We start from the raw sequence: 23,403 nt of genomic DNA, 5'->3' as shown, positions 1-23,403 counted from the left end.
ATAGTCATTTAATATAATCTATATTTATAACAAATATCGTATGTTTGCTTTTAACGAAAGTCACTTTCAAAATGACATTGTTAATTGCTTTCAGTCTAACATATAAGAAATATCAATGGTCTATATATTGAAAGAAATTGAAACCAAGTTTTTATTTTTATCCATTCTATTTTTGTTAATGTTTCATATAACTTATAATTTTATATATAAATATAAATGTTTTCTGCTATATATATATATAAGGCTTGACATTTGACGTAAGGATGGTTAAATAGATGTTACTAGAAACAAGTTAAAATTTTTTAAATAAATCGATCGTTAAAATTATAAATTTAAAATGATAAAATATATCGTAGTAAAAAATAAACTTAAAATGGATTTAAATTCCTAATGATAAACGTTAACATTTTAATATATATATATATATATATATATATATATATATATATATATATATATATATATATATATATATATATATATATATATATATATATAATAAAAGTAGAAGCCTAATATATAAAACTTTACAAAGCAGAAGGGGAAAATTATAAATTTGATGTATATTAGAGGACCCTAATTGAAAGTTTGACAAAAAGAATTAAAAACACTGATTAATTTACATAGACACGGAATTCAATGCCAATACACCAATAATTCGTGTATATAATTCGTGTATATAGGAGGACCCTATTAGAATGGACAACAATCAAACTTTGAATCGAACAAATCACAGCTTTAGAGAAATACGGCATCGATTTTACAAGAATATACGAAAAGTTAAAAGCTATAAAGATCACACTAGTGAAACTGAAAACCGATTAAAACTCATGTCACAAAAAGGATTCAGACATGAGGCTCACATGTAAGAGAGTGATACCTCATGTTGAAATACTGCTATAGCAACCCTTGGGGGTTCTTGCTTATAAATCATATTTTTGGGTAAATTACACGATTCGTCCCTACCGTAAGTGTCAAATTGCACATTGAGTCCCTATTTTCAAAAATTAACTCGGAAAGTCCCTCATTTGTTTAAAATTTTCACGTTTCATCCCTAATTTCGTTAGCTAGACATAAAAAGACGATTTTGCCCTTATCTTTATCTTTTTGATTTATTTTTATTTGTTAGTTATATTTAATTAATTAAATATTTATTTGTTTATTTAAAGTAATGGACCCCACCACGTATACCCTCTTTATCTCTTTATCTCTTCATTAGAGCACAAATCAATTAGAAGTCTGTGTTCTCTTTGTCGCCGGTGACTGTGAATCTCATTTTTCCGACTTAATGAGAAAAAGGAGATTGATGAGAATGAGGAAGGAGCACCATGAATCTCATTTTTCTTGCTTAGGTGTTGCAATACATACAGTGGAGGAGGATATGCATCTAGTGACCTCCACTCTCCAGCCAGCCATTGACCTTCATCTCCGACTACCTACCATCACCTCCAAGCACCTACCAGTGCTCACATCTACTAAACATCAAAGAAGATGAAGGTTTCCGACCAGTTTTAGCTTCCACAACCCTTTGCCTCTAGCAACCACCACCATTTGCCTCCAACACCCACCTGTAAAGAGCCCCAAACCAAACCAAAATAAAAAAAGAAACTTGAAATTGGTTCCAGAAAATAAAATCGAAACTGGTTCCAGAAACTAAAATCAAAATCAAAATCCTACGTATGGTGGTTGTCTTCTTCTCCGGAAATCACTTCCATAAAAAACAAAGGAGCTTTCAAAGAAATCAGCGAGAACAGGAGACTCAATGCAAAAAAAAGCTCCACCCGAACCCATCTTGTTCCACTCTTCCTTCGTCTTCTTCGACCACTCTACGAGTTGCAGGTATGGTGGTGGCATCGTTTTAGCGACGTTGTTGGAGGCGTTCAGATCTGATACATGGAGGTGAAGATTTGAAGAGATGATGAAGACCTCAGATCTGATACAGGGTTGTGGATGCAAGTGATAAAAGAAAGGGGGAGGAGAAAGATAAAGGGAAAGGGAATAATATCAGTTTCGTGATGGTTGTTTCCGGCAGGAGAAGCGATGTGCAGGTGGAGTGAACCGATGGCGGTGGTGGCTCCAACAACCCATTTCTCTCTAGCTTCGGGGACCCATGTGAAGGAGATGAACCAACTGGGATTGAATGGTGTGGGTAGGATTAGGGTAGATGGTAAGTGTTTGGGGGTGGTGGGCCCATTTTTTGTTTTCTAGATTTTTTATTTTTCTTTTAAATAGTTAATAACAAACAAGTCATAAAATATATCAAAAAAGAAATAAAAAGGGTAAAATAGACATTTTATGTCCATCAGGGATGATCCGAGTTAAAAAAATACATTACAGGGACGATCCGAGTTAATTTTTGAAAATAGGGACTAAACACGCTTTTCGGCACCTGCACGAGGGACGATTGGTGTAATTTACCCCATATTTTTTTAAAGCAAAATTGTATTATAAACAGAAAATAATAATATCTTGGTTGTAAACCAACCAATATATTTTACCTTTCAACTATCGGTTCCATTAAAAAAAATCAAAGAAGTTTGAAAAATAATCTCACTGGAAATATTAGGGTGCGTTTGGTTGTGAAATTTTTTTCAGTTTTCTAGGAAAATTTTCCAAGAAAAACGGAAATTTTGAAAACGCGTTTGGTTCATTCAGTTTTCGAAAATTTTCCAAGAAAATGAAAATTTTTAGTTTTCCAAATTGTATGTAAATTTGAAAAGTAATTTTTACAGTTTTCCAAAGTTTTCCAAATTTTTAAAATGGAAAATGAAAACTCCCCTGGTTTCAACCAAACGCGTTTTCTAAAATTTTCATTGAAAATTGAAAACGAAAACTCAACTCTATTTTCTGAAAACATTTTCTTAGAAAATGAAAACAGTTTTCCACAAAGGGTGCGTTTCGTTGTGGAAAATTTTCGAGTTTTCTAGAAAAATTTTCCAAGAAAAACGGAAATTTTGAAAACGCGTTTGGTTCATTCAGTTTTCCAAAGTTTTTTAACAAAATGAAAATTTTTAGTTTTCCAAATTGTATGTAAATTAGAAAAATGATTTTTACAGTTTTTCAAAGTTTTCCAAATTTCTAAGATGGAAAATGAAAACTCCACCCGTTCCAACCAAACGCGTTTTCATTGAAAATTGAAAATGAAAACTCAACCTTATTTTCTGAAAACATTTTCATAAATAGTTTTCCACAACCAAACACACCAAATTTCTAAGATGGAAAATGAAAACTCCACCCGTTCCAACCAAACGCGTTTTCATTGAAAATTGAAAATGAAAACTCAACCCTATTTTCTGAAAACATTTTCATAGAAAATGAAAACAGTTTTCCACAACCAAACGCACCATAATTTGACAGCTCCAAACACCGTTTTGTTCCGAAAGTTTCGTATAGCTTTAAAAAATTTGGAAAAATTACTAATTTGATATTACTACTTTTAGAGATATTTTAATTAGAATTAAGATCCATAAGAATTACTAATTTGATGTTAGGGATTCTTTAATAGTTGCTCTTTACACTACTAGAAACTTGAGTTTCAGCTATGGATTTTGCTACGGATTTATTCTCTAGCAAAATTTAGACTTATAGCTAGGGAATTACGACGGATCTACCATGTTTTTGATATGTTTTTGATAGTTATTTTATTTATTTCACATGTGGAATATTAGTGAGGATTTACCGAGGGATCAACTATGGATCTCGCAAGTATTTATCGATGCACCACTATCCCTCGCTAATCAGTCGAAAAATGAAGGGCCTTAGCTAGGGTTCAACGACGGATAAAAAATTGCGCCAGCTGGTACGCGTTTAGCGAGAGAACATCGACGGAAACTATATTGTGGGTACGCGCGTTTTGTTTTTTCTATCGCCAATCTCTACCTGAAATTGGGACAACCCAGTTCCATCTTCATGAAATGCATTGAAATTTCTGGTACGCGTTTCCTTCCCTCTAGCATACTTTGAAGTTCACGAATGCTCTTACTTTGTTAGGTTTTGTTTTTTCTATTACTCTGGACTTTGGACATGAATTTTAAACAGATGATGGCATAGAAGTTCCCTTCAATCTGTTAACCCACTTCCATCTCACAATCTCTGTTTGAACAGATGACGATGACGGCACTACTCACCCGATTCCGGCAACCTCCACATTTTTAAGCTGAAAGTATTCTTCGTTAACTTTCGGATTCAGGTAAATCTCATCCCTATTAGGTTAGTTTTAGTTCAATTGCACAATATACTTTGTTAGGGTTTAATTTCTCATTTTTTCTTTTTCAATCGATGTCCCTCTTATCTCTCAGCATTATATACATGAATAACCCTAAAAGTTAGAATTAGAACTTGATTTAGGGCTTGATTCATCATAGTTTGTCATCCAATTTATGAGAATTTAAGGATTCAGGAACACCAGTAGCCAAAACCTTTAGGTTTTCCCCAATTCTCTTTCATATTAGGAGGTGGTCTCTCTGATAAGTCCTCTTCCCTTTTGAGGTCTTGAAGTTGATGTGGTCTTGAATCATGATGCTGACTTCTACTGCCAGTTGATGGTTCAATTGGAGCTATGTTAAGGCCAGTGGTACTTGTCACAGGAGCAGCAGCAGCATATACAGATTTTGAAGCCAACACTCTCATCTTCATGCATCTATCTCTCATCAAACCATGTTTCATCTTATGCCCTTGCATCCACACATTTTCACAGATCCAATCTCCAATTCAGGACTTCCACCTTCTTTCTGTAAGTAAATTAAAATTTAAAACCACATTATTACATTAAAAAGAAAATAAGTTGATTAAAAAACAAATACAGACCAGAATTCCAGTAAGGGCAGTGACTTTTTGCATAACAGGTGAGAGTTTTTTCAGTTGAAAGTCAAAGTGGATTGTTCTTTGCACTATGCTTGCTTTAATGTCATCGTATATTCTTTCAACCCTGTGGGAGATGAATATGTTAAAAAAATTATAATAATAATAGTGAAATGAGATAATTAACACTGATTAAACACATACCATTCGTTCCCTTCTTTGTCGAAAATTGAAGTCAAAATTAGCTTGATGGTGTAAAAACATTCCTCAACTGCATATTGCATATAATCATCTCTTGAAATTTTATCCCATAGTTCGTCTTGTGTGTCACTCTCTCCAGCTATATCTTTTGCAAGGAATAACTAAACATAAAAAAGAAAAAAAAATAAATAAATATTTATAAAGAAAATGTAAAAATTCAAAATTGAATGATTTTTAGTAACCTTGTTGGCTAGTAGAAAAAAAAGGCTATTGCACCATGGGAACAGTTCCAGTATTTTTAGGCATTTGAAGCAATTCCATTTCCCTGAAAAGAAACGCACGTCAAAAGTCAAAACCTGAGGGAAAAAATGTAATATTTTACCTAAACAAGTCATGTTAATAGAAGCTAAAAACTCACAGATTAGTAATGTAATCTTCTTCTCTTAGATTCTTGACAATCTCATTCCAGAAAGGTGAAAATCTAGCAGCATCAAACTTATATTTTACAAGAATCTGACCAGTTACCTTAAGGGAACTCCTGAAAAATATAATTAAACATTAATATAGGACGGAAAATGGAATTCAACAAATTATGTTACAGAAAGAGATGAAGAACACCTGCTTGAAAGAGGAATGTGAAGATTATCCATGAATTCTGCAGGGAACCTCTCAAAGTTTTTGTGGACAGAACATATCTGCCTTAGCCTAAGGTAACATTACATTCGATGAGAATGAGATTACCAAATACCAAAAGCTTACCCTGGGCTCAAAAGATATAATATATATTTAATCCTAAAGGATTGGCATAAAAGTAATCTTCTTCTTTGGGTTTATTTGAAATAACCAATCTTTTTGTGGGATTTCCCATTCTTTCTTGATAGAGCTTTTTGTTAACAATTCTTTCTTTGTTCATTTCCTTTCCATATAGATTTTGAAAACAAGGTATTGGTTTCATTTATGATAGGAGCACTTAGCTTTATTTGTTGATATGGGCGTGGGGCAGCTGATACACTTATAATCCCTATAACTATCCCATTTTTAGCACGTAAAGGTTTAGTGGAACCGATGATAACAAACCTTTCTCCTCTCTTATTTCTAATAGGAAACTCCCCTATCCAACATTCACCCTTTAACATTTGTTGTAGGATATCATTAGCTATATGGAGATCCTTTGGTTCTACTATAAGATCCAAAAACCTTTTCCACGAATTTCCTCAGCACTACAAGTTTTCCCAAGCTTGGTTCCTGCATAAATCTCAAAAGTCGGAGAGAAATTTAGGTTAATATCATACAACAATCAGCCTCAAATAGTATGAAGGTGTAAACAACTTGCTTGTAGATTATGCAACACTTAAGATTGGTTATATGAATTGGCTGATCGATTGACTTTAGGATATTGAAATAATCAGTTTCTGTTAAGACGAGAGGTGAATGTTGAGTCCATGTCCGTGAAGATATTCCCTTTTACTTGTTTCTGTCCCTCTTCTAGAACTACCATCAGTGCAATCTTTGTAATTGATCCCTACAAACTGCATATTTCAAGAAAGTTGCATATTGACCAAAGAATAAATAACGCTGACCATTATTTTAAGGACACTGACCTTCAACATTTTGAGCTTCGTTTTAGTGATCACCCGATTGTTTATCTTTACTTTTGTGTTTCCATTGCTAGCATTTTCCATGATTGAACCACCAAGTGTCTTGAGGAGTAATTCTTTGAGGACAAGGTTTTGTTGTTTTCATCTTTCTGTTGAATAAAAATAAAATATACCTTTTTTGCCCTTGCTTCAGCCTTCCTTTGTTTTTGCTCAGTTTCTTCTTTTATGAAGCAGACATTTTTGCTAGCTCGTCATTTTCTTCAGTTGATTATTTTTTTTATCAGATGTTATATCGAGTTGGTAGTGACATTGTAACTAAATTCTTTATAATATGAAGTGTGATTTATATTTGTTGAATGAAGTACAAATTGTGTACTTAAGTTAAAACAATCATAATAATGATTATAATAATAATTAATATATTTAAGTCACATGAAATCCAGCAAAAACAACTGGCAAATCGATCATAAATCTGTCACATGCATGAAACCACATCGTTATTTAAGCTTATGTTCCTAATTCTACCTTACTCACTTTCTTTGTTTTTATTTATTAAATCAAGTATCGCTTTTTTGAGTATTAAAATTAACACGAATTTAATAGTATTACCAATAACTAATCTCTTATTATTAATTAAATAAGATCTCATAGAACTAATAATATTATTATACAACTTGATATAACATCTTTATAACAACATTTTAACTAAAAAAAATTAGGTACAAGAAATTAAAATATATGAAAAATTATTTTTTTTGAAAAGATTGTATAGTATTACGTTAGATAACAAAAGATATGCAAACGACACTTTAGATCCCTGTAGTTTTAATATTCCGGAATTATATTTTTAGTCCCTGTAGCTTTAAATTTTAGGAATTACACTTTTGGTCACTATGAAAATGGGAAATAAGCAAAAGACACTTTTGGTTCCTATAGTTTTAGTTTTCCAGAATTATATGCTTGGTCCCTAAAGTTTTTAGTTTGCAGGAATTACATTTCTGGTCCTTGTAGTTTATTTTTACAAAATTACATTTTTAGTCCCTGTAGTTTTTAATTTGCAAAAGTTAAATTTCTGGTCCTTGAAGTTTTAAATTTCTGGAATTACAATTTTGTTCACTATGAAAGAGGGAAATAAGCAAGACACTTTTGGTCCCTATAGTTCTAGTTTTCCAAAATTATCTTTTTGGTCCCTGAAGCTTTTAGTTTGCAGGAATTACAGTTCTTGTCCCTGTAGTTTTAATTTTCCAAAATTACATTTTTAGTCGCTACAGTTTTTGGAATATGATTGAATAGTTATAATAAAAATAAGTATTTCATATTGTATAATTGTAGTTTCCAAGGATGCTTTTAGTAATGTGGATATGATTACATTATCTAATTTCTAAATAGTAGTTATATATTTGGTTGTAGCTAGTCATTATGTCAACACGTAGTGATAGAGACTAGATGTACAAATGGTTAGATCATGGGTATCTTAGCACAACATATCATGCATCCGTCAAAGGATTTCTGAATGTTGCTTTTTCTAATGAAGCAACCGTTGATGGGGATTATATTAGATGTCCTTGTTTTAAATGCAAGAACATGTATTATAAAACAAGAGGTGATCTAGAGCTTCACTTGTTACAAAATGGTTTCACTCCTAATTACACAACTTGGTGGGTACATGGTGAAAGAAATACGATATTTCATCATGAGGAAGAATCTTCTAATCCGATGGAAGATGATGATGATGATGATGATGATGTTAATGGGTGTACACAAATGTTGATGGATGTAATGGAGGAACGCCCGAATCCAACTGCCAAGGGGTTCTATGATATGTTGGAAGACGCTGATGAACCTTTGTGGGATGGATGTGAAAATTATTCAAATTTACAAGCTGCAACAGAGTTGTTGCATTGGAAGTCAGAATACAATATATATGAGGCTGCTTATGATCACATACTTCCTAAAATTAAGCGGATGCTACCCAAAGGTGAGAAGCTAGTTGAGAACTTCTATGAGACGAAGAAGCTTTTAAAAATAGTTAGACTCCCAGAAAAAAGATCCATGCTTGCAAAAACCATTGCATGATATTATATGGGGCAGATTCTGATTTGACTAAGTGTCGAGTGTGTGATCATGATCGGTACAAGAGTGGCAGACTGCCATATCTGGTTATGAGGTACTTGCCGATTGCTCCTAGACTCCAAAGGTTGTATTTGACAAAAAAGACGGCAAAGCAAATGACATGGCACTATGAACATCAAACAGAATCGGGTTTGATGGTCCATCCAAGTGATGGTGAGGCTTGGAAGCATTTCGACTTAATGCATCAAGAATTTTCAAGTGAACCACGTAATGTTCGCCTTGGGCTATGCACCGATGGGTTCAGTCCAAATAACTCAAATACAACCCCGTATTCATGTTGGCATGTTTTCCTTTCAATTTATAACTTGCCTCCTTGGATGTGCTTAAAAGAACCATATGTTCAGTTAAGCATAGTTATTCCTGGAAAAAAGAGCCCATGTCAAAATATAGATGTGTTTCTCAGGCCACTAATTGACGAGTTAAAGATGCTATATACAGACGGTGTTGTCACTTATGATGCTTCGACTAAATGCAATTTCATAATGAAAGCTATACTTCTTTGGACAGTTAGTGACTTTCCGGCTTATGCAATGTTATCGGGATGGAGCACACATGGCAAGTTAGCATGTTCGTATTGTATGGGTGAGTCGGGGTCGTTTCGATTACACCATGGTAGTAAACCATGTTGGTTTGACTGCCTTCGAAAATTTTTACCTGAACAACACACTTATAGGGGTGGAAAAACAGGATTTCTGGCAAATAAGGTTGAGAGATCTAGCCCCCCCACCAATATTAACCGGTGATCAGATTTGGGAGCAAGTACGACACTTTCCAACTGTTTATGAAGGCAAACCTTTTAGAGCGAAGAATGCAAAATTGCCTGGTTTCGGGATTACTCATAATTGGGTTAAGAGGAGCATCTTTTGGGAGCTACCATATTGGCGGAAGTGGTTAATACGACATAACCGTGATCCCATGCACATTGAGACAAATGTGTTTGAAAATCTTTTCAACACCGTGATGGACACTCCGAAAAGCAAAGACAACATGAATGCAAGAAAAGATATAGAAATGTATTGCAATCGAGTGCAATGGCATACATGGAAGAAGGGAAATAAGGATATGAAAAAGAGAGCATCGTTTGCTTTGAGCAAAGAACAAGTAGCTAAAATATACCAATGGTTGATTAAACTTAAATTCCCAGACGGATACGCCTCAAACTTGGGGGGGGGGGGGGGGAGGTGCGTTAATGTAGATGATAATAGCTTTTACAAATTCAAGAGTCACGAGTGCCATGTATTTCTTCAAAGATTGTTGCCTATTTCTCTAAGAGGTATGGTGCCAAATTCAACATGGGATGCAATTACAGAGTTGTGTACATTCTTTCGTGTAATATGTTCAAGGGTGTTACGCGTAGATGACTTACAACGCTTGCAAACTACTATTGTTGAAACCATTTGCAAGTTGGAAAAAATATTTCCACCTGGATTCTTTGATTCAATGGAGCATCTTGTTATCCACTTAGTTTGAGAAGCTATGCTTGGTGGTCCGGTTCAATATAGGTGGATGTATCTTTATGAAAGGTATATTTTTTTACCATACAAAATATTCTACCATAAAACCTATGGAATTTCTAATAAGTCTTTTCCAACATCTTTTTAGGAAGTTGGGATCAATGAAAAGAAAGATAAAAAACCATGCGAAGGTTGAGGGGTCCATTGTTGAGGCTTACATGATTGGAGAAATATCGACTTTTTGCTCACAATACTTTTTGCCTACAATTGAAACCCGGTTGAATCGTGAGTCGTGTAATTTTTCCCCATACATTCCTAGTTATACCATGGTCGACTCTCGATTAAGCATTTTCAAAGTTCCATCTCGAAGATTATTCGAAAAAAGTGGATAACGGAGGCCTTTGACAGATGATGAGATGCGTATTGCTCATAATTACATCTTGATCAATTGTGTTGAGGTTCTACCTTTTTTAAGGTATGTCAAGTTATCTATTTTTCCTTGATATCGTGAATCTCTAAAATTTTTGTTATTTTTTAAGGTTGTTTGAAAATTATGTGATCCAAAGCCAACCTGATATGGATGATGGAGCATTTGAAAGGTTTAGGGATCAACATTTTGCTAAGTGGTTTAAAGATCATGTGAGTATGATACGAGAAAATTTTGTGTTACCAAAGTGTCTTCCCCCGTGAATTAGTTAACAAATGAATTTATCAATGTAGGTTTTTCAACAATCAAATGATATCAGTCAACATCTGAAATGCCTTGCACGAGGACCATTACGACATGTTAGGTCCTATAAAGGATACTTTGTCAATGGTTACAAGTTGCATACTAAAAAATATGGTGATGGATGGGTCACACACAATAGTGGTGTATGTGTAAGAGGGACTTGTTACAATGAGACTGAGTGTGACTATTATGGGTTGTTGGATGAGGTCTTAGAAGTAGAATATCAAGGCATAGGGTGTTGCATCGTAGTATTGTTCAAGTGTATATGGTTTAACCCTACTGAAGGGGTATGTGTGGATCGAAAGCATAATTTGGTTGATATTAAATACAAATCAAGGCTAAGAAATGAAGATTCGTTTATCCTAGCGTCACAAGCAGAACAAGTGTATTGTGCACCATATCCCGCAATGAATGATTTGAAAGATTGGTGGGCTGTCGTCAAGACGAAACCAAGGGGTGTATATGATCTACGACAATGTGTTATTGAAGAAGATGATGATGAGGATGAAGAGGACCAATTCTTTCAAGAAAGTGAAGAAATTTTACCTTCTACAAGTAGTGGTGCAAATGAGGTGGCAGGACCCCTTTCTCATGTAATTGAAGGAGAAATAGAAGAAGTTAATGACAATGACATTGAGAGAGAAGAGGATGAAGAAGTTGATGATAACTTGGATGATTCATCCCAATATGATATTGAAGATGAAGACAACATATGTGATGATAATTCTGATGATGAGTAATTACTAAAAATGTGGAATGAAACAATGTATTTGGAACTATATATTGCCTAATGGACCTTATCAATAACTTTTTAGCTAAAATGATCGTTTTCTTTTTCTATATACATTGCACTTTCATTTATTTGTGTATTATAACATGTTACCATCTCTTACTTCTAAAATTTTCTATTATAATACATACTTGTTCTAACCAATAGTTTATTAATTCTTGATTTTAAGGGTTATTTTTTGACTAATGATGCCACAGGGAGCCCGTGGTGGTGGTCATAGTGGTAGTCACATTGGTGGTCGTGATGCTGGAGATAGAAATGCATCTCAATCACACAATAATGCAGAAAGTCAACCTTCTTCTTCTTCAGTTAGAGGATCAAACATCTTGGAACAAGTTCCAAGTAACCCATCAAAAAGGAAGTTCATTGACATCGATTCTGAAAAGGAGTACTAATGTTAATTTTACAATTGTTTATGAAAATGAATTTACTTGTTAATGATAATACTAATGCTAATTTTTTAATTATTTATTTTTTTGCAAGATTTACGGATCAGATTTCAGCGATCAGAGTCATCGCATGTATACTGAAGACGATGTTTGACGACCCATGGATCTCATGGAAGAAGGTTGACAAAGAACATCGTGATGCAATGTGGGAACACTTCAAGGTTTGTACTTATTATTTTTATGATTTATCAAAGTAAAACTTGGTGTAAAATGGAAAAGATAACTGTATGCGTGATCTACATGTAGGGTTTGTATGTCTGGCCCGAAGCGACTGATGTTCTTGCTCGCAAGGTATGGGAAGACTGTATGAAGAAACGATTTCCTGACATAATGCGAAGAGCACGTGAAGAATCTTTAAAACTTGCCAAAGCTGTAAATGTGAATGCCTCACTAGAAGGTGATTTAAATTTGCTAAAGGACTATCACCCAAATTGGATAAAAAAAAGGAGTATTGGGAAAAAATGATCAATGAAGTGTGGACCACATCCAAATGGAAACGTTTATCACAATCAGGGAAAAATAACATAAATAAATTAGAAGATGGCTCTGTTTCCAAACATACAGGGGGTTCTATATCTATTCATCAACATAAGAAAAGAATGGTAAGATGTTTGCATCTCACCTTAGTTTCCACTTAGACTATTGAGTTTTTGTTTTGTTTTTTAAAGTATTACTAATGGATTTTGTAGCAAGCAACACTTAAACGCCCTCCTACAGGAGTTGAACTTTATGCAAGGTTGCACACTAAACGGTCTACTCAAGAGTACATTAAACCAAAGGCATCTAAAGTTAAGGTATTTTTCAATTCTTTTTTAGGAAACAAAACTTCCTACTACTCGGGTTAATAACTTCATTAAAGCAACAAATTAACAGAAAACAAATCTTTCGTGAGTAGTAATCAACTCACAAAAGAAAAGAAACAAATTATTATCTCTAAATGTTTTATCCTCTGCCTAGTTGTAATTAAGTATTTTGTAAGTAGTAATCAACTTTATAAAAGGTTTGAGTATTAATTAATAGGAGGCTTATGAAGTGGTTCATTCCATTCCTTAATTATGAATTTAATGGAATGGAATGAACCATTCTATTCCTTATTTCATGTTTCTGTTGTTTCATATTTTTTTGCTATAATAGGAGGCTTATGAAAGTGCTATGGTGGCTAAGTTTGGTGATGATACTAGTTGCCACCCCCTCTTGGATAATGAAACATGGTGTGATGTTTCCGGAGGAGTCAAGAAAGGAAGAATATATGGATTCGGATCTGTGTCTGATCCAGTGAGCTTTTTGGAAGGAACATCTAGTACAATAACATCCCAAGAGGTACTTTATAAAAATTTCCTATCATATCATTTTACTTACAAAGTTTCCTATCATGGCATTGTACTTACAAAGTTTCCTATCATGGTATTGTACTTACAAAGTTTCCTATCATGGCATTGTACTTACAAAGTTTCCTATCATGGCATTGTACTTACAAGGTTTCCTATCATGGTATTGTACTTACAAAGTTTCCTATCATGGCATTGTACTTACAAAGTTTCGTATCATGGCATTGTACTTACAAAGTTTCCTATCATGGCATTGCACTTACAAAGTTTGCTATCATGGCATTGTACTTTAGGTTGTCTATGAACGTGTACGAAACGAGATGCGTGGGGAAATGGATGCTAAAGCTGCAGAAATGGAAGCTAAACATCAACAAATGCGTGAGGAAATGGATGCGAAAGCTGCAGCAATAGATGTCAAACAACAACAAATTGATACAAAATATGAAGCAATGGAGAAGATGTATGCAGCCTTGCAAAATATGATGAGAAATTGAAAATTATAGGTAATATGATGTTAACCATTAGTATTTGATGTTTTTGAATGACTTGTTAACCTTTTGTATTTGATACTTTTGATTGTTTTCAAATTATGTTTTATAGGAATGTGAACCGAAGATGATTGGATGGACATGAAATGAAGAGAGCATCTAAAATGTTATTTTGAAATTATGTTTTGTGAAAACTCATTTCCCGATGCATACTTTGGATTTCTTGGTGCTAAAATGTTATTTTGAAGTTAAACCTTTGGGAGTTTGATGTTATATGGATAATTTTTGTTTTGGATGTTTTTTGAATGATACTTTGGTAAACTTTGATAGTTTTGGTATTGTAATGTTTGGTTGCATTGTTATTTGATGTTTTTTAGTATAAAAATTTGATGATTGCAGTATTTTTTTTCTTTTAGAATCATAATAAAAAAAATGATATTACAAGTTCGCATCGGATTGGTGAGAATAAAAAAAGTATTTTAATGCATCAATTTTGCGAGCGATTAGCTACGGAAAAAATATCACGTCTAAAGTTTGCGACGGATCAGCGACGAAACAAAAAAAAAATAATGTGTAAATTTTGCAAGGGATTAGCTATGGAAAAAAAACCATGTCTAAAGTTTGCGACAGATCAGTGACGAGAAAAAAAAAAGAAATCAATATATGAATTTTGCAAGGGATTTGCTACGGAAAAAAAACTGATCACTAAAATTTTGCGACAGAAAAGCGATGGAATGACTTTATCAAATTTTGTCGCTAATGCCCTGGGTAAATGTGTTGAGTGACATTTAGCGACGGATATTCTGTCGCTAAATTTGTCGCAAGGAAAAACCTCTCCGTCGCTAAAACCCTCGCTGAGAAATTAGTCACTTATTAATTACCTATGGAGTGAGTCCGTCGCTGATCCATCGCAAACAACATTTAGCGACGGAATAGCGACGGATACTTCCGTCCCTAAAACCCATGTTTCTAGTAGTGTTAATAGTTGCTGACTGAAACAAGTTTGATGATTGAGTAAGATGCCTAATTGAGTTAGACATTTTGATCGAATCAATCAAGTTGTTTGATTATATCTTTAAATGGTTGTATTAACTTATAAAGATGATAATTTTACCTTTTTATTCTATTTTATGAAGGATAAAATGTATATTTTTTATAAAATATCTGAATTTTTTTTCTAAATAATTATAAAATATACGAAGTGTCATACAAAATAGCAATGAAACTTTACAGGTGATAACAATGCACTACTGGAAATCCACCAGAAAAAACAAACTTCTCATATTCTATAGCATCTCCAAATTGAAGTGAAATTATAAAAGTGAAACTAAAAAAAATTGTTCGCCCATTCACCTGGGCAAAGAGAACGATAGAATCTAGCAAACTTCTCACATTCTCTAGCATCATTACCCTTTGATGCTGCACAATTACACTCAATCATAAAATAGCATTATATAATTAATTATTTAATTTTGAGGTGTAACTAATAGAATTTGTCATATTGACGTGTTCCTTATGTTAACACTCAAATTCAATAAACTAATTCATTGATGGGAAGAAGAGAGGAGTGATGAGAGAATAAAGATGTAGAAGAGGCAAGGGCCAATTTGGCTGGAGGTGTTGCTCAAGAACGGAGAAGATTGACACGATTACCGAAAAAGACATACAAATGAAGTTTTACAATCAACTAAAATTTTGGGATGACTCAGCCATACCTCTCAAGTGTGCAAAACAAACAATTTGATTCGGAGAGTCATATTCTACAAACCTAATACGAGTCATATCAAACAACCCCATAATATGTTTTATCTTAAATATGTAAATCGAATTAATGAACATAACAAGTAATGAGTTCATAACAAAACATATAATGCTTTAGTGTGGATCAAAATAGATTGAGTTAACCCTTAACAATTTTTGTTTTCTTAGATTTTATGATTATGTATCAAATATGATTACAACAATGATATTAGTACATTAAGAAGCTATTCTTTTAGTAACTAAAAACTATGTAAGTATTTGAATACATATTGGGCACCTTAATATTATTTGAACGATTGAAAGTAAAACATAAGTCTGGTCGGTTCATTCGCCTATAATTGGTTTGGTATGCCATATTTAATATGCTAAATATTATATACAAAGATCATGATAAGATAAACAAAAGATTAAAATCAGATTCGTGATGGGAGACCGATGACTGAGCTGCGAAATATTGGGGTTTAGGATTAGGGTCGGTCTTGAGGATGTAAATGTTTTCAAATGCTCAAGATTAGTCAGAGAAAAAGTACCCCTATTTTTATTATAAGTTTTTATTTTTAAATAAATGTATATATAATATATAGTAAAATAAAATTTGATCATATGCAACTGCCCATTTTGTCCCTCTCTACGCCCCCAGGTTTAAGATTAATAGTATTCAAAAACAATAGTAGAACTGTAAGATATAAGTAAAATCTCATTCGGAGTTTAAAGGATTAAAAAAATATGGAACTATAAGATATATGTAGAGTCTCATATTAACTCTCCATAAGTGTAGTATGATGAGAGAGAGAGAGAGAGAGAGAGAGTATTTTCAACATATATGGTTACTTATAGGACTATGTGTCATTAATGTGCGATATTCTAACACTCTCCCTTTAGAAATATCGGCTCGATAATGGTAGACACGGATGTATCAATGTTGACTTTAATACCATGTAAGATATATGTGGACTCTCTCTGAAAGATTATTTATAGAGAGAGGAGGATATTCAGATGTGTGTGTGTGTATATATATATATATATATATATATATATATATATATATATATATATATAATGGACTTTGTCGCACTCATGTGATATATTCTAATATTCTTCTTAGAGACGAGGGTTCGATGACTAATATTTTTAGCAATCCTCTCCAATATTAATAATTTCCACCATTATGATTATCAAGTAATTTCTGCCCCCTTTGATTTTATTTTTAGATATTTAGTTTTAGTTTATATTTTGGTTTCATTGCTTTATTTTAATAATAATAATAATAATAATAATAATAATAATAATAATAAAATAAAAAAATAAAAAAAACCTAGAATCATATATAATAATTAATAAAAAATACTTTGGACTTGGACAAAAATGTCTCTGACATACTTTCCATTTTGCTTGTAAATGTGGCTTAGCACCACAAGAAATTATAAAAAATTTGGAGTATAAGATAGAATATTATAAATGGTGAAATTAATTCAATTTTATATGTTTATAATTTGGTTTGGACAACGAAAAGAAAAAATAAGTGTTATATCCAAGGTTGTCAAGATCAGGATCCTATGTATGATCATTTTTGGGTTTGCAAGATCGGGATCAAGATCTTAAAATCCTACAAAATAAAATATAATTTTAATTTTTAATTTTTAATCAAGAAAAAATTTCAAAAATTCAATTTTTCGTTAGAAAGTTATAAAAACTTTAAAATATTAATCATAAGTCACAACATAAAATGATAAACAATAAGTTGGTAAAGGATTAAAACCATAAACTGGTAAAAAAATTCATTTGCAAAAAAAAATAATAAATAAATAAATAATAAAATCAATAAAAGGTAGGATCGGATAGGATCTCAATCATACTCCAAATAAGATCCGTATCATTTTTCATACCTAGAATCTTAGGATCGTACTATCCTACGATCAGGATCGCGATTTTAACAACTATAGTTATATCGACTGTCCAAGTTTTTAAAAGATTTTTGATTTGGGCCATTTTAAAACAAAGTAAATTGTTTTAAATTTTTTTTAAATAAATTTATGTTTGCTCTAAATCATGAACTATTGAATATATGTATAGGGAACGAAACCAGAAGAAATTGACGAAAAAATCATGAATAATAAAGCAACATATTATGGGGGAAGGTTCAGGCACAATAATCATACTTGGAAGCTTATGCCTTATAACGAGAAGAATGCCAAAATAATTTCTCGTCAATGTCCTGCATGACATCCTGGGACTTTGACCCTCACACAGGACGTCCTTTTTTACCAAACAATTTTTGAAGAATGGAATTTCAACATCCAACATAGTTTCTCGTATCAAAGTCCTACGACTCTAAATCAGTGTCCTAGAGGCAAGAACAGTGTAACGGTTTTTTCCCCATTCCTCACCTATAAATAGAATACAAATTGTTATGTTCTAAAAGTTAATCATTCGACTAATATTACTTGAAGTTGTGTTTTCATCTCGCATTTATTATTTGATCTAAGATTTTATATTGCATGTTCACTCACCATTTTGAGTTCAATTAAGATGGATAGTAAATCAACATGCAATATTCATAAATTTTAATAGTGAATGCATAACATTGTAATTGTTTAATTCTAAGACACGATATTGTCAAACTATTAGTTATTCATAATTCAATAGACAAGACATAGGACCAAGATGATTGGTTAGATCAACACATTTTATGCTAAAAGTTGCATCTTTAATGTTGATTAACTTATGTGTATGTAATTAAGTAGGAATCTAAGAGAAGTTAAATGTGGTCATTCTAATAATCTAAGCAAGAAAACTAAAAGTGATATTGTTTATCTCATAATTTATGTCTTGTTTTAAAACTCTTTGAATTATAAAGCTTCAACCTTTTTCTTAATTTTAATTTACAACCGTTTAGTAGCTTATTTTCAACTCATAGTTTAACTTGTTGATTATTTTATACGCACAAATTGAACCATAAAATCGGTGTGGATTCGATCTGACTTACCCTACTATATAGGTTGAGTTAGTTTATTTTTAATCGACGACTTTCAAGGTATTGAGTATATAACAACCTTCAAATTAGTATGAAATTTTGTATCTTCTCGCTCTCCCACAAGTGTCTAGAACCGTTTTCCACCAAACTTTCCAAGTTTTTTGAATTTGGGGCTCGTCTTTCTCATAGATTCTGCAACCATTAATATTCCTTGAAAATTACAAATTCAGTTCTAAACAAATGGAGTTAATAAATGTAAAAGAAATATGGGATATTTCTAGGAACATGTATTTACACTTTTTGATATATGTTATTTCGACTATATAAACGTATGGAGATACACGAAACCAAATTTAGGATAATGCAATTAATCACTCTCTTAATTTTTTTGAAGAAATTCAAAAAAATAAATAAATAACTAAATAAAATACTTGTTTTGTTGTATTTTTTCTAAGACTAAGAATTTGTAGAAAAAACTTTGGGGAGTGGAGAAGTTTTCCTTTAAAAAACTGAAAACCTATAAATGGAGGTATGCAATAATCCGTGGTGGTTGGTTTAAATGAATAACGATAATATGTTTAAATTTTTGATAACTAAAATGACTTTAAGACTACTCCAACTTGAACCGTTTTGAAATAAAACAGAAGTTATGGCACAAGGCACAAGTTAGATGTCTAATTAAACATAAAATAAGTGAAAATATATGATAATGTAATACAATAAATAATAAATCATTTAAATTTTTAAAATTGAGCTATGTCACATGATCACATAATAAGTTTGGTCGATTTAGTTACAAAAATGTTATTATGTGTATAATGTCATCTCGTTATAATATAACTTTAATGAGGTTTTATTTAAAGAAACCTATACATTTAATTATACATGTATAGTACTAGAGTATGAATAGTATTTGTTTGGCATTTGTCTTCTTCTTCTTGTTCTTTCTCCATACTAATCTTCCTTTTTCTCTCTCTTTCTTACTTTTTGAGAAATTTTTATTTTTTACTTCATAAGATTAGTCTTGTCATAAAGTTTAGTCAACATCTGAATATGTTTATACCCAAGTTGATTTTGGTTTGAATTGTGAATATATGATTTTCGTATTTAGCGAAGAAGTTCTAAGCAAAAAGTTGGGTTTGGAGATGCATTTTAAAACTTGTTTTTATTTGAAATTTGATATTGGTGATTTTGATTTGGAAAAATATCAGTGTTTAAACTAAGCTCGTACTTTTTTCATATAAAATAGAACATGATTAAACGTTGGTTGCGTCAATGTGAAATTGTTTGTCGACTCCATACGTCTTACATAGTTCCATGCACTATGTTCAACAGTAATTTACAAAAATGGTCCATAAAGTTTGGTTATAATAATAGACTTAGACCAATATTTGAAAATTTGATAACTCGTGTACATATGGTTTCAAAATATTATAGTGTTCGTCCATGATTCATATATAACGATTATATTACCCTTATTAAATTGATTTTTCCATTTCTTAATTAGCTAATTAAGTATACATAACTTTTTTAACCGAGTGGCACCATCCAACCCATTCCCTCCCACTTCACCTTACATCTTCTCTCTTTTCTCTCTTAGGGTTGTTTGTTTTTTCAGAAAAACAACTTCCGATCATTTCTTGTTGCGTCACGCAACACTTACCCTTTTGCATTTGTTTGTATTTTGGAAAACTTCTAACTTAAAACTATTTTGTATGTGTTGTGTGATGCATCACTAGATTTGAAAACTCAAATTAAAATAATTATATAAGCATATGGTATAAATATATTATTATAATTATGATTAATGAATTAATTTGGAGTAAATAGAGAAACTGTTGAATTTTAATTCAAAAACTCATCACCTGATTAGAATCATAAATTTGGACTTCTGGGTTAACTAGAAAGGTTACAAACATGGACATTATAAAAGGGATGAGAAATAGAGTGGAATGCCACAAAAACTTTGAAGAAAGGTGGAGAAATAAGGAAGAATTCGTTGAAGGAAGTTGTGAAGTTATTTTTCGTAGTTTGAACAATTAAGGTATCTCTCTCCGATTTAAGATAGAATTCGTTGTTTGAGTAAGATTACATTCATGTTCTACATGTTCTGGTTCAACAAAATTGTCTTTGTCTTGGCCAAAAAAAAAAAAAAACGAATTTAATGAAAGTTGAGTTGATACATTTTGTTATAAAATGATCGAGAATTATGTTGTTTGTTCTAATTATGCTACAAATGATGAAAATAAAGAATTAACTGATAAATTGGAATATTCCAAAAAAAAAACAAAACAAAAAAAAAACAAAAACTTGAGCTTTAAAAAAATTAACAGAAAGTAATGAGGAATTTTGGGTGAAAAAGATAGAAAATTTGAGTCTGAAGTTTTTGTGGATAGTGGTGATTTCTAATATTTTAAATTATTTTATTTAAGGATTTAAAATGAAAGTATGTTGTAGCCTGATTGGTTGATTGGTTGATGGAGGTGGGCAGTACTCAACATCTCTTGTTCCATATAATTGGTTTTAGAAATATGTCATTTTCTTTTGAAGTAAGATAGTATTATCACAAATAATACCTCATATGTTTATAAGTTAACAGTTTCTATGTGCTGCTATGAAAAATGTGTAACAAATGCCTTACATATTTTATACGATAAATAAATTTACAAAAATAGTCCCTGCAGTTTTAATGATTTGAAGTTTTCATTATTTCTAAATTGAAACATAAACTAAACAAATAGTCCCTGATATTTTGAATTTTCTAGTTAATGTTATCGTTTGTATTATTTATTTATTTATGATAATTAATTTTGGTATTTTAAAGGTTTATTTGTTTGGACATTTGAGTATTACTTAAAGGGTAAAACCTTTTTAATACGAAAATAACGTCGTAAAATAGAAAGATGAAATATTTTTACAAAGATTGTTACGAACGTTTTAATTAATGTAATTGAATAGTTGTTAATTGGTCGAATGAGACACGTAGATAGTTGAACCAAAATGAACATGTAAGATATTTCTTCTAGGAGGGTTGTCTTAGAAATTTTGTTGGTGGAATATAGGTTGCAGGTTAGCAACAAAGCTTCGGATAGGATTTGTCGGTTACAATGGGAGTTTTCTCGTGTTCTGTGGTTGCTTGCAAATAAATGTTTGTCATGCGTTTATTATGTGGTTTTTTTTATTTATTTATTCATAGTATATTTTGTGATAAGTATGGTTGCGTGCAAATGTTATTTCAGATTTGTTATGTATTGTGTGTGCGCTTTTTTGGATGACATGTTTAGCGGGAACGGGTGGGTGTTTAATCGCCATGAGCATGACAGATGTGTGTGATCGGCGGGGATGAGAATTGAGAACTATACTCATTTCCTTGGATATTTAAAATACTTGAGTACAATGGATGATGAGTTGTCTCAAGGAGAAGGGAAAATATCCTTTGGCTTTTTCTCTGGATAATTAATCGTTCCCCTAAATTATGTTATCGGGTGATATGTTTTGTTGTATGAGTTATTGAACATATATGATAAAACTATTTGTATTTTATTAAGTGATGGACATATATGTGCAACACAAACTCACTAGGCCCTAGGCTTAGCCTTTAAAAACTTTAAATGTACGCAACCCAGGAAACTATTTAGCAAGTGACAGAGAAAGGTCCAAGGAGAAGGATTGATATATCTAGAAGACGACAGAAGAATTCTGCAAAGACGTAACACCCGAATTTGTTCAATTGAAGACTTTATTTTATTTATTTTGCTTCCGTTGTAGTTTAGTCTATATGTAAGTTCATAATTGGTCTTGGGAGATGTTGGAACGATGATTTTTCATTTAATCGATATTTGAAAATTGGGGTGTTACAAGTTGGTATCAGATAATTGTTTAAGCAGATTAGGTGTTTCCGTAAACACTTAAGCTTAGATGGAAGGATCGAGAGGTAACCTAACGACTAATTTAGAACATATCTTATTAGTAGGCGTCATGTCGTCAAGGATATCATGGAGGCTTACTAAGGTAACACTAGAGCGGGAAGACATTCCAGTTGGAGCTGAAGTTGTTGCACTTTGAGAAGTACTAGAGACTCTTGTAAACCCTACTTCTAGTTGTTGGCGTAGCTAGGGTCGAGGTAGAGGTAGGTGTAGGGTAAAAGGTCTAGGAGTCATCATAGCACTTGTACGAGCAAAATTGGTGTAACTGAGCTCTAACTCCAAACGAGGTCGGGGTCGGGGTTGAGATTGTGTACAAGGTCCTATAATTAATATGGTTACTCGAGAATAATTAATTGATGAGATTGCTCAGGATAGTAAGCTACATTGTCGAATGTAAATGTTCAGGACCGAGATGCACTATAGAATGTGAAAGGTGGTAAAATGGTTAATGAAGAGGAAGGCTTTGGATATAGTATCTCAGTCCCTCTTTATGACCCTAGTGCTGGACTAGGCAGTATGTAAACGATAAATGATGAGGTAATTGTTACAAGACGTTCATGACTTGTAAACCACGAACGTGTCGCTGGGACGTTGATCCTATCATATCATAAACGTGGAAAATAGAGATAGAGGAGACATTTGATTATGATAAGTGTGCAAATAAGGGCAATGTGGTTTATGTCGTGATGATGTTTAAAAATGAGGCTTTATACGGATGGGGAGGGTAAAAGTAGTTAAGGTGTTGGATACAACCAATAGGTTGTCATGGGA

At 32.4% G+C, this 23,403-nt stretch overlaps 2 protein-coding genes and 1 long non-coding RNA gene across 3 annotated transcripts; all 3 read left to right on the top strand.

Moving 5' to 3' along the window:
* The first annotated feature begins 8,045 nt into the window (after window positions 1-8,045).
* LOC145002589 (uncharacterized) lies at window positions 8,046-10,202 on the top strand. Its single transcript, XM_078961833.1, has 3 exons — window positions 8,046-8,577; window positions 8,691-9,314; window positions 9,406-10,202. Exons 1-3 carry the CDS (start codon window positions 8,046-8,048, stop codon window positions 10,200-10,202), a joined length of 1,953 nt encoding a protein of 650 aa, XP_078817959.1.
* Window positions 10,203-12,232: 2,030 nt separating this feature from the next.
* Window positions 12,233-12,941, top strand: LOC144999785 (uncharacterized). Its single transcript, XR_013661003.1, has 3 exons — window positions 12,233-12,316; window positions 12,402-12,757; window positions 12,845-12,941. It is a non-coding gene; the product is annotated as an uncharacterized LOC144999785 (long non-coding RNA).
* Window positions 12,942-13,292: 351 nt separating this feature from the next.
* Window positions 13,293-14,244, top strand: LOC145002186 (uncharacterized). The gene is made up of 3 exons (XM_078961479.1): window positions 13,293-13,475; window positions 13,777-13,986; window positions 14,084-14,244. The coding sequence occupies exons 1-2, from the start codon at window positions 13,308-13,310 to the stop codon at window positions 13,975-13,977; spliced, it is 369 nt and encodes a 122-aa protein (XP_078817605.1). The 5' UTR covers window positions 13,293-13,307; the 3' UTR covers window positions 13,978-13,986; window positions 14,084-14,244.
* The last annotated feature ends 9,159 nt before the right edge of the window (window positions 14,245-23,403 follow it).

The sequence above is a fragment of the Lactuca saligna genome, chromosome 6 (genome assembly GCF_052625555.1).
Source record: "Lactuca saligna cultivar CGN05327 chromosome 6, ASM5262555v1, whole genome shotgun sequence".
Taxonomy (NCBI): domain Eukaryota; kingdom Viridiplantae; phylum Streptophyta; class Magnoliopsida; order Asterales; family Asteraceae; genus Lactuca; species Lactuca saligna.
The sequence above is the reverse complement of the archived record's forward strand: the minus strand, read 5'-3'. Positions and strand labels throughout refer to the sequence as shown.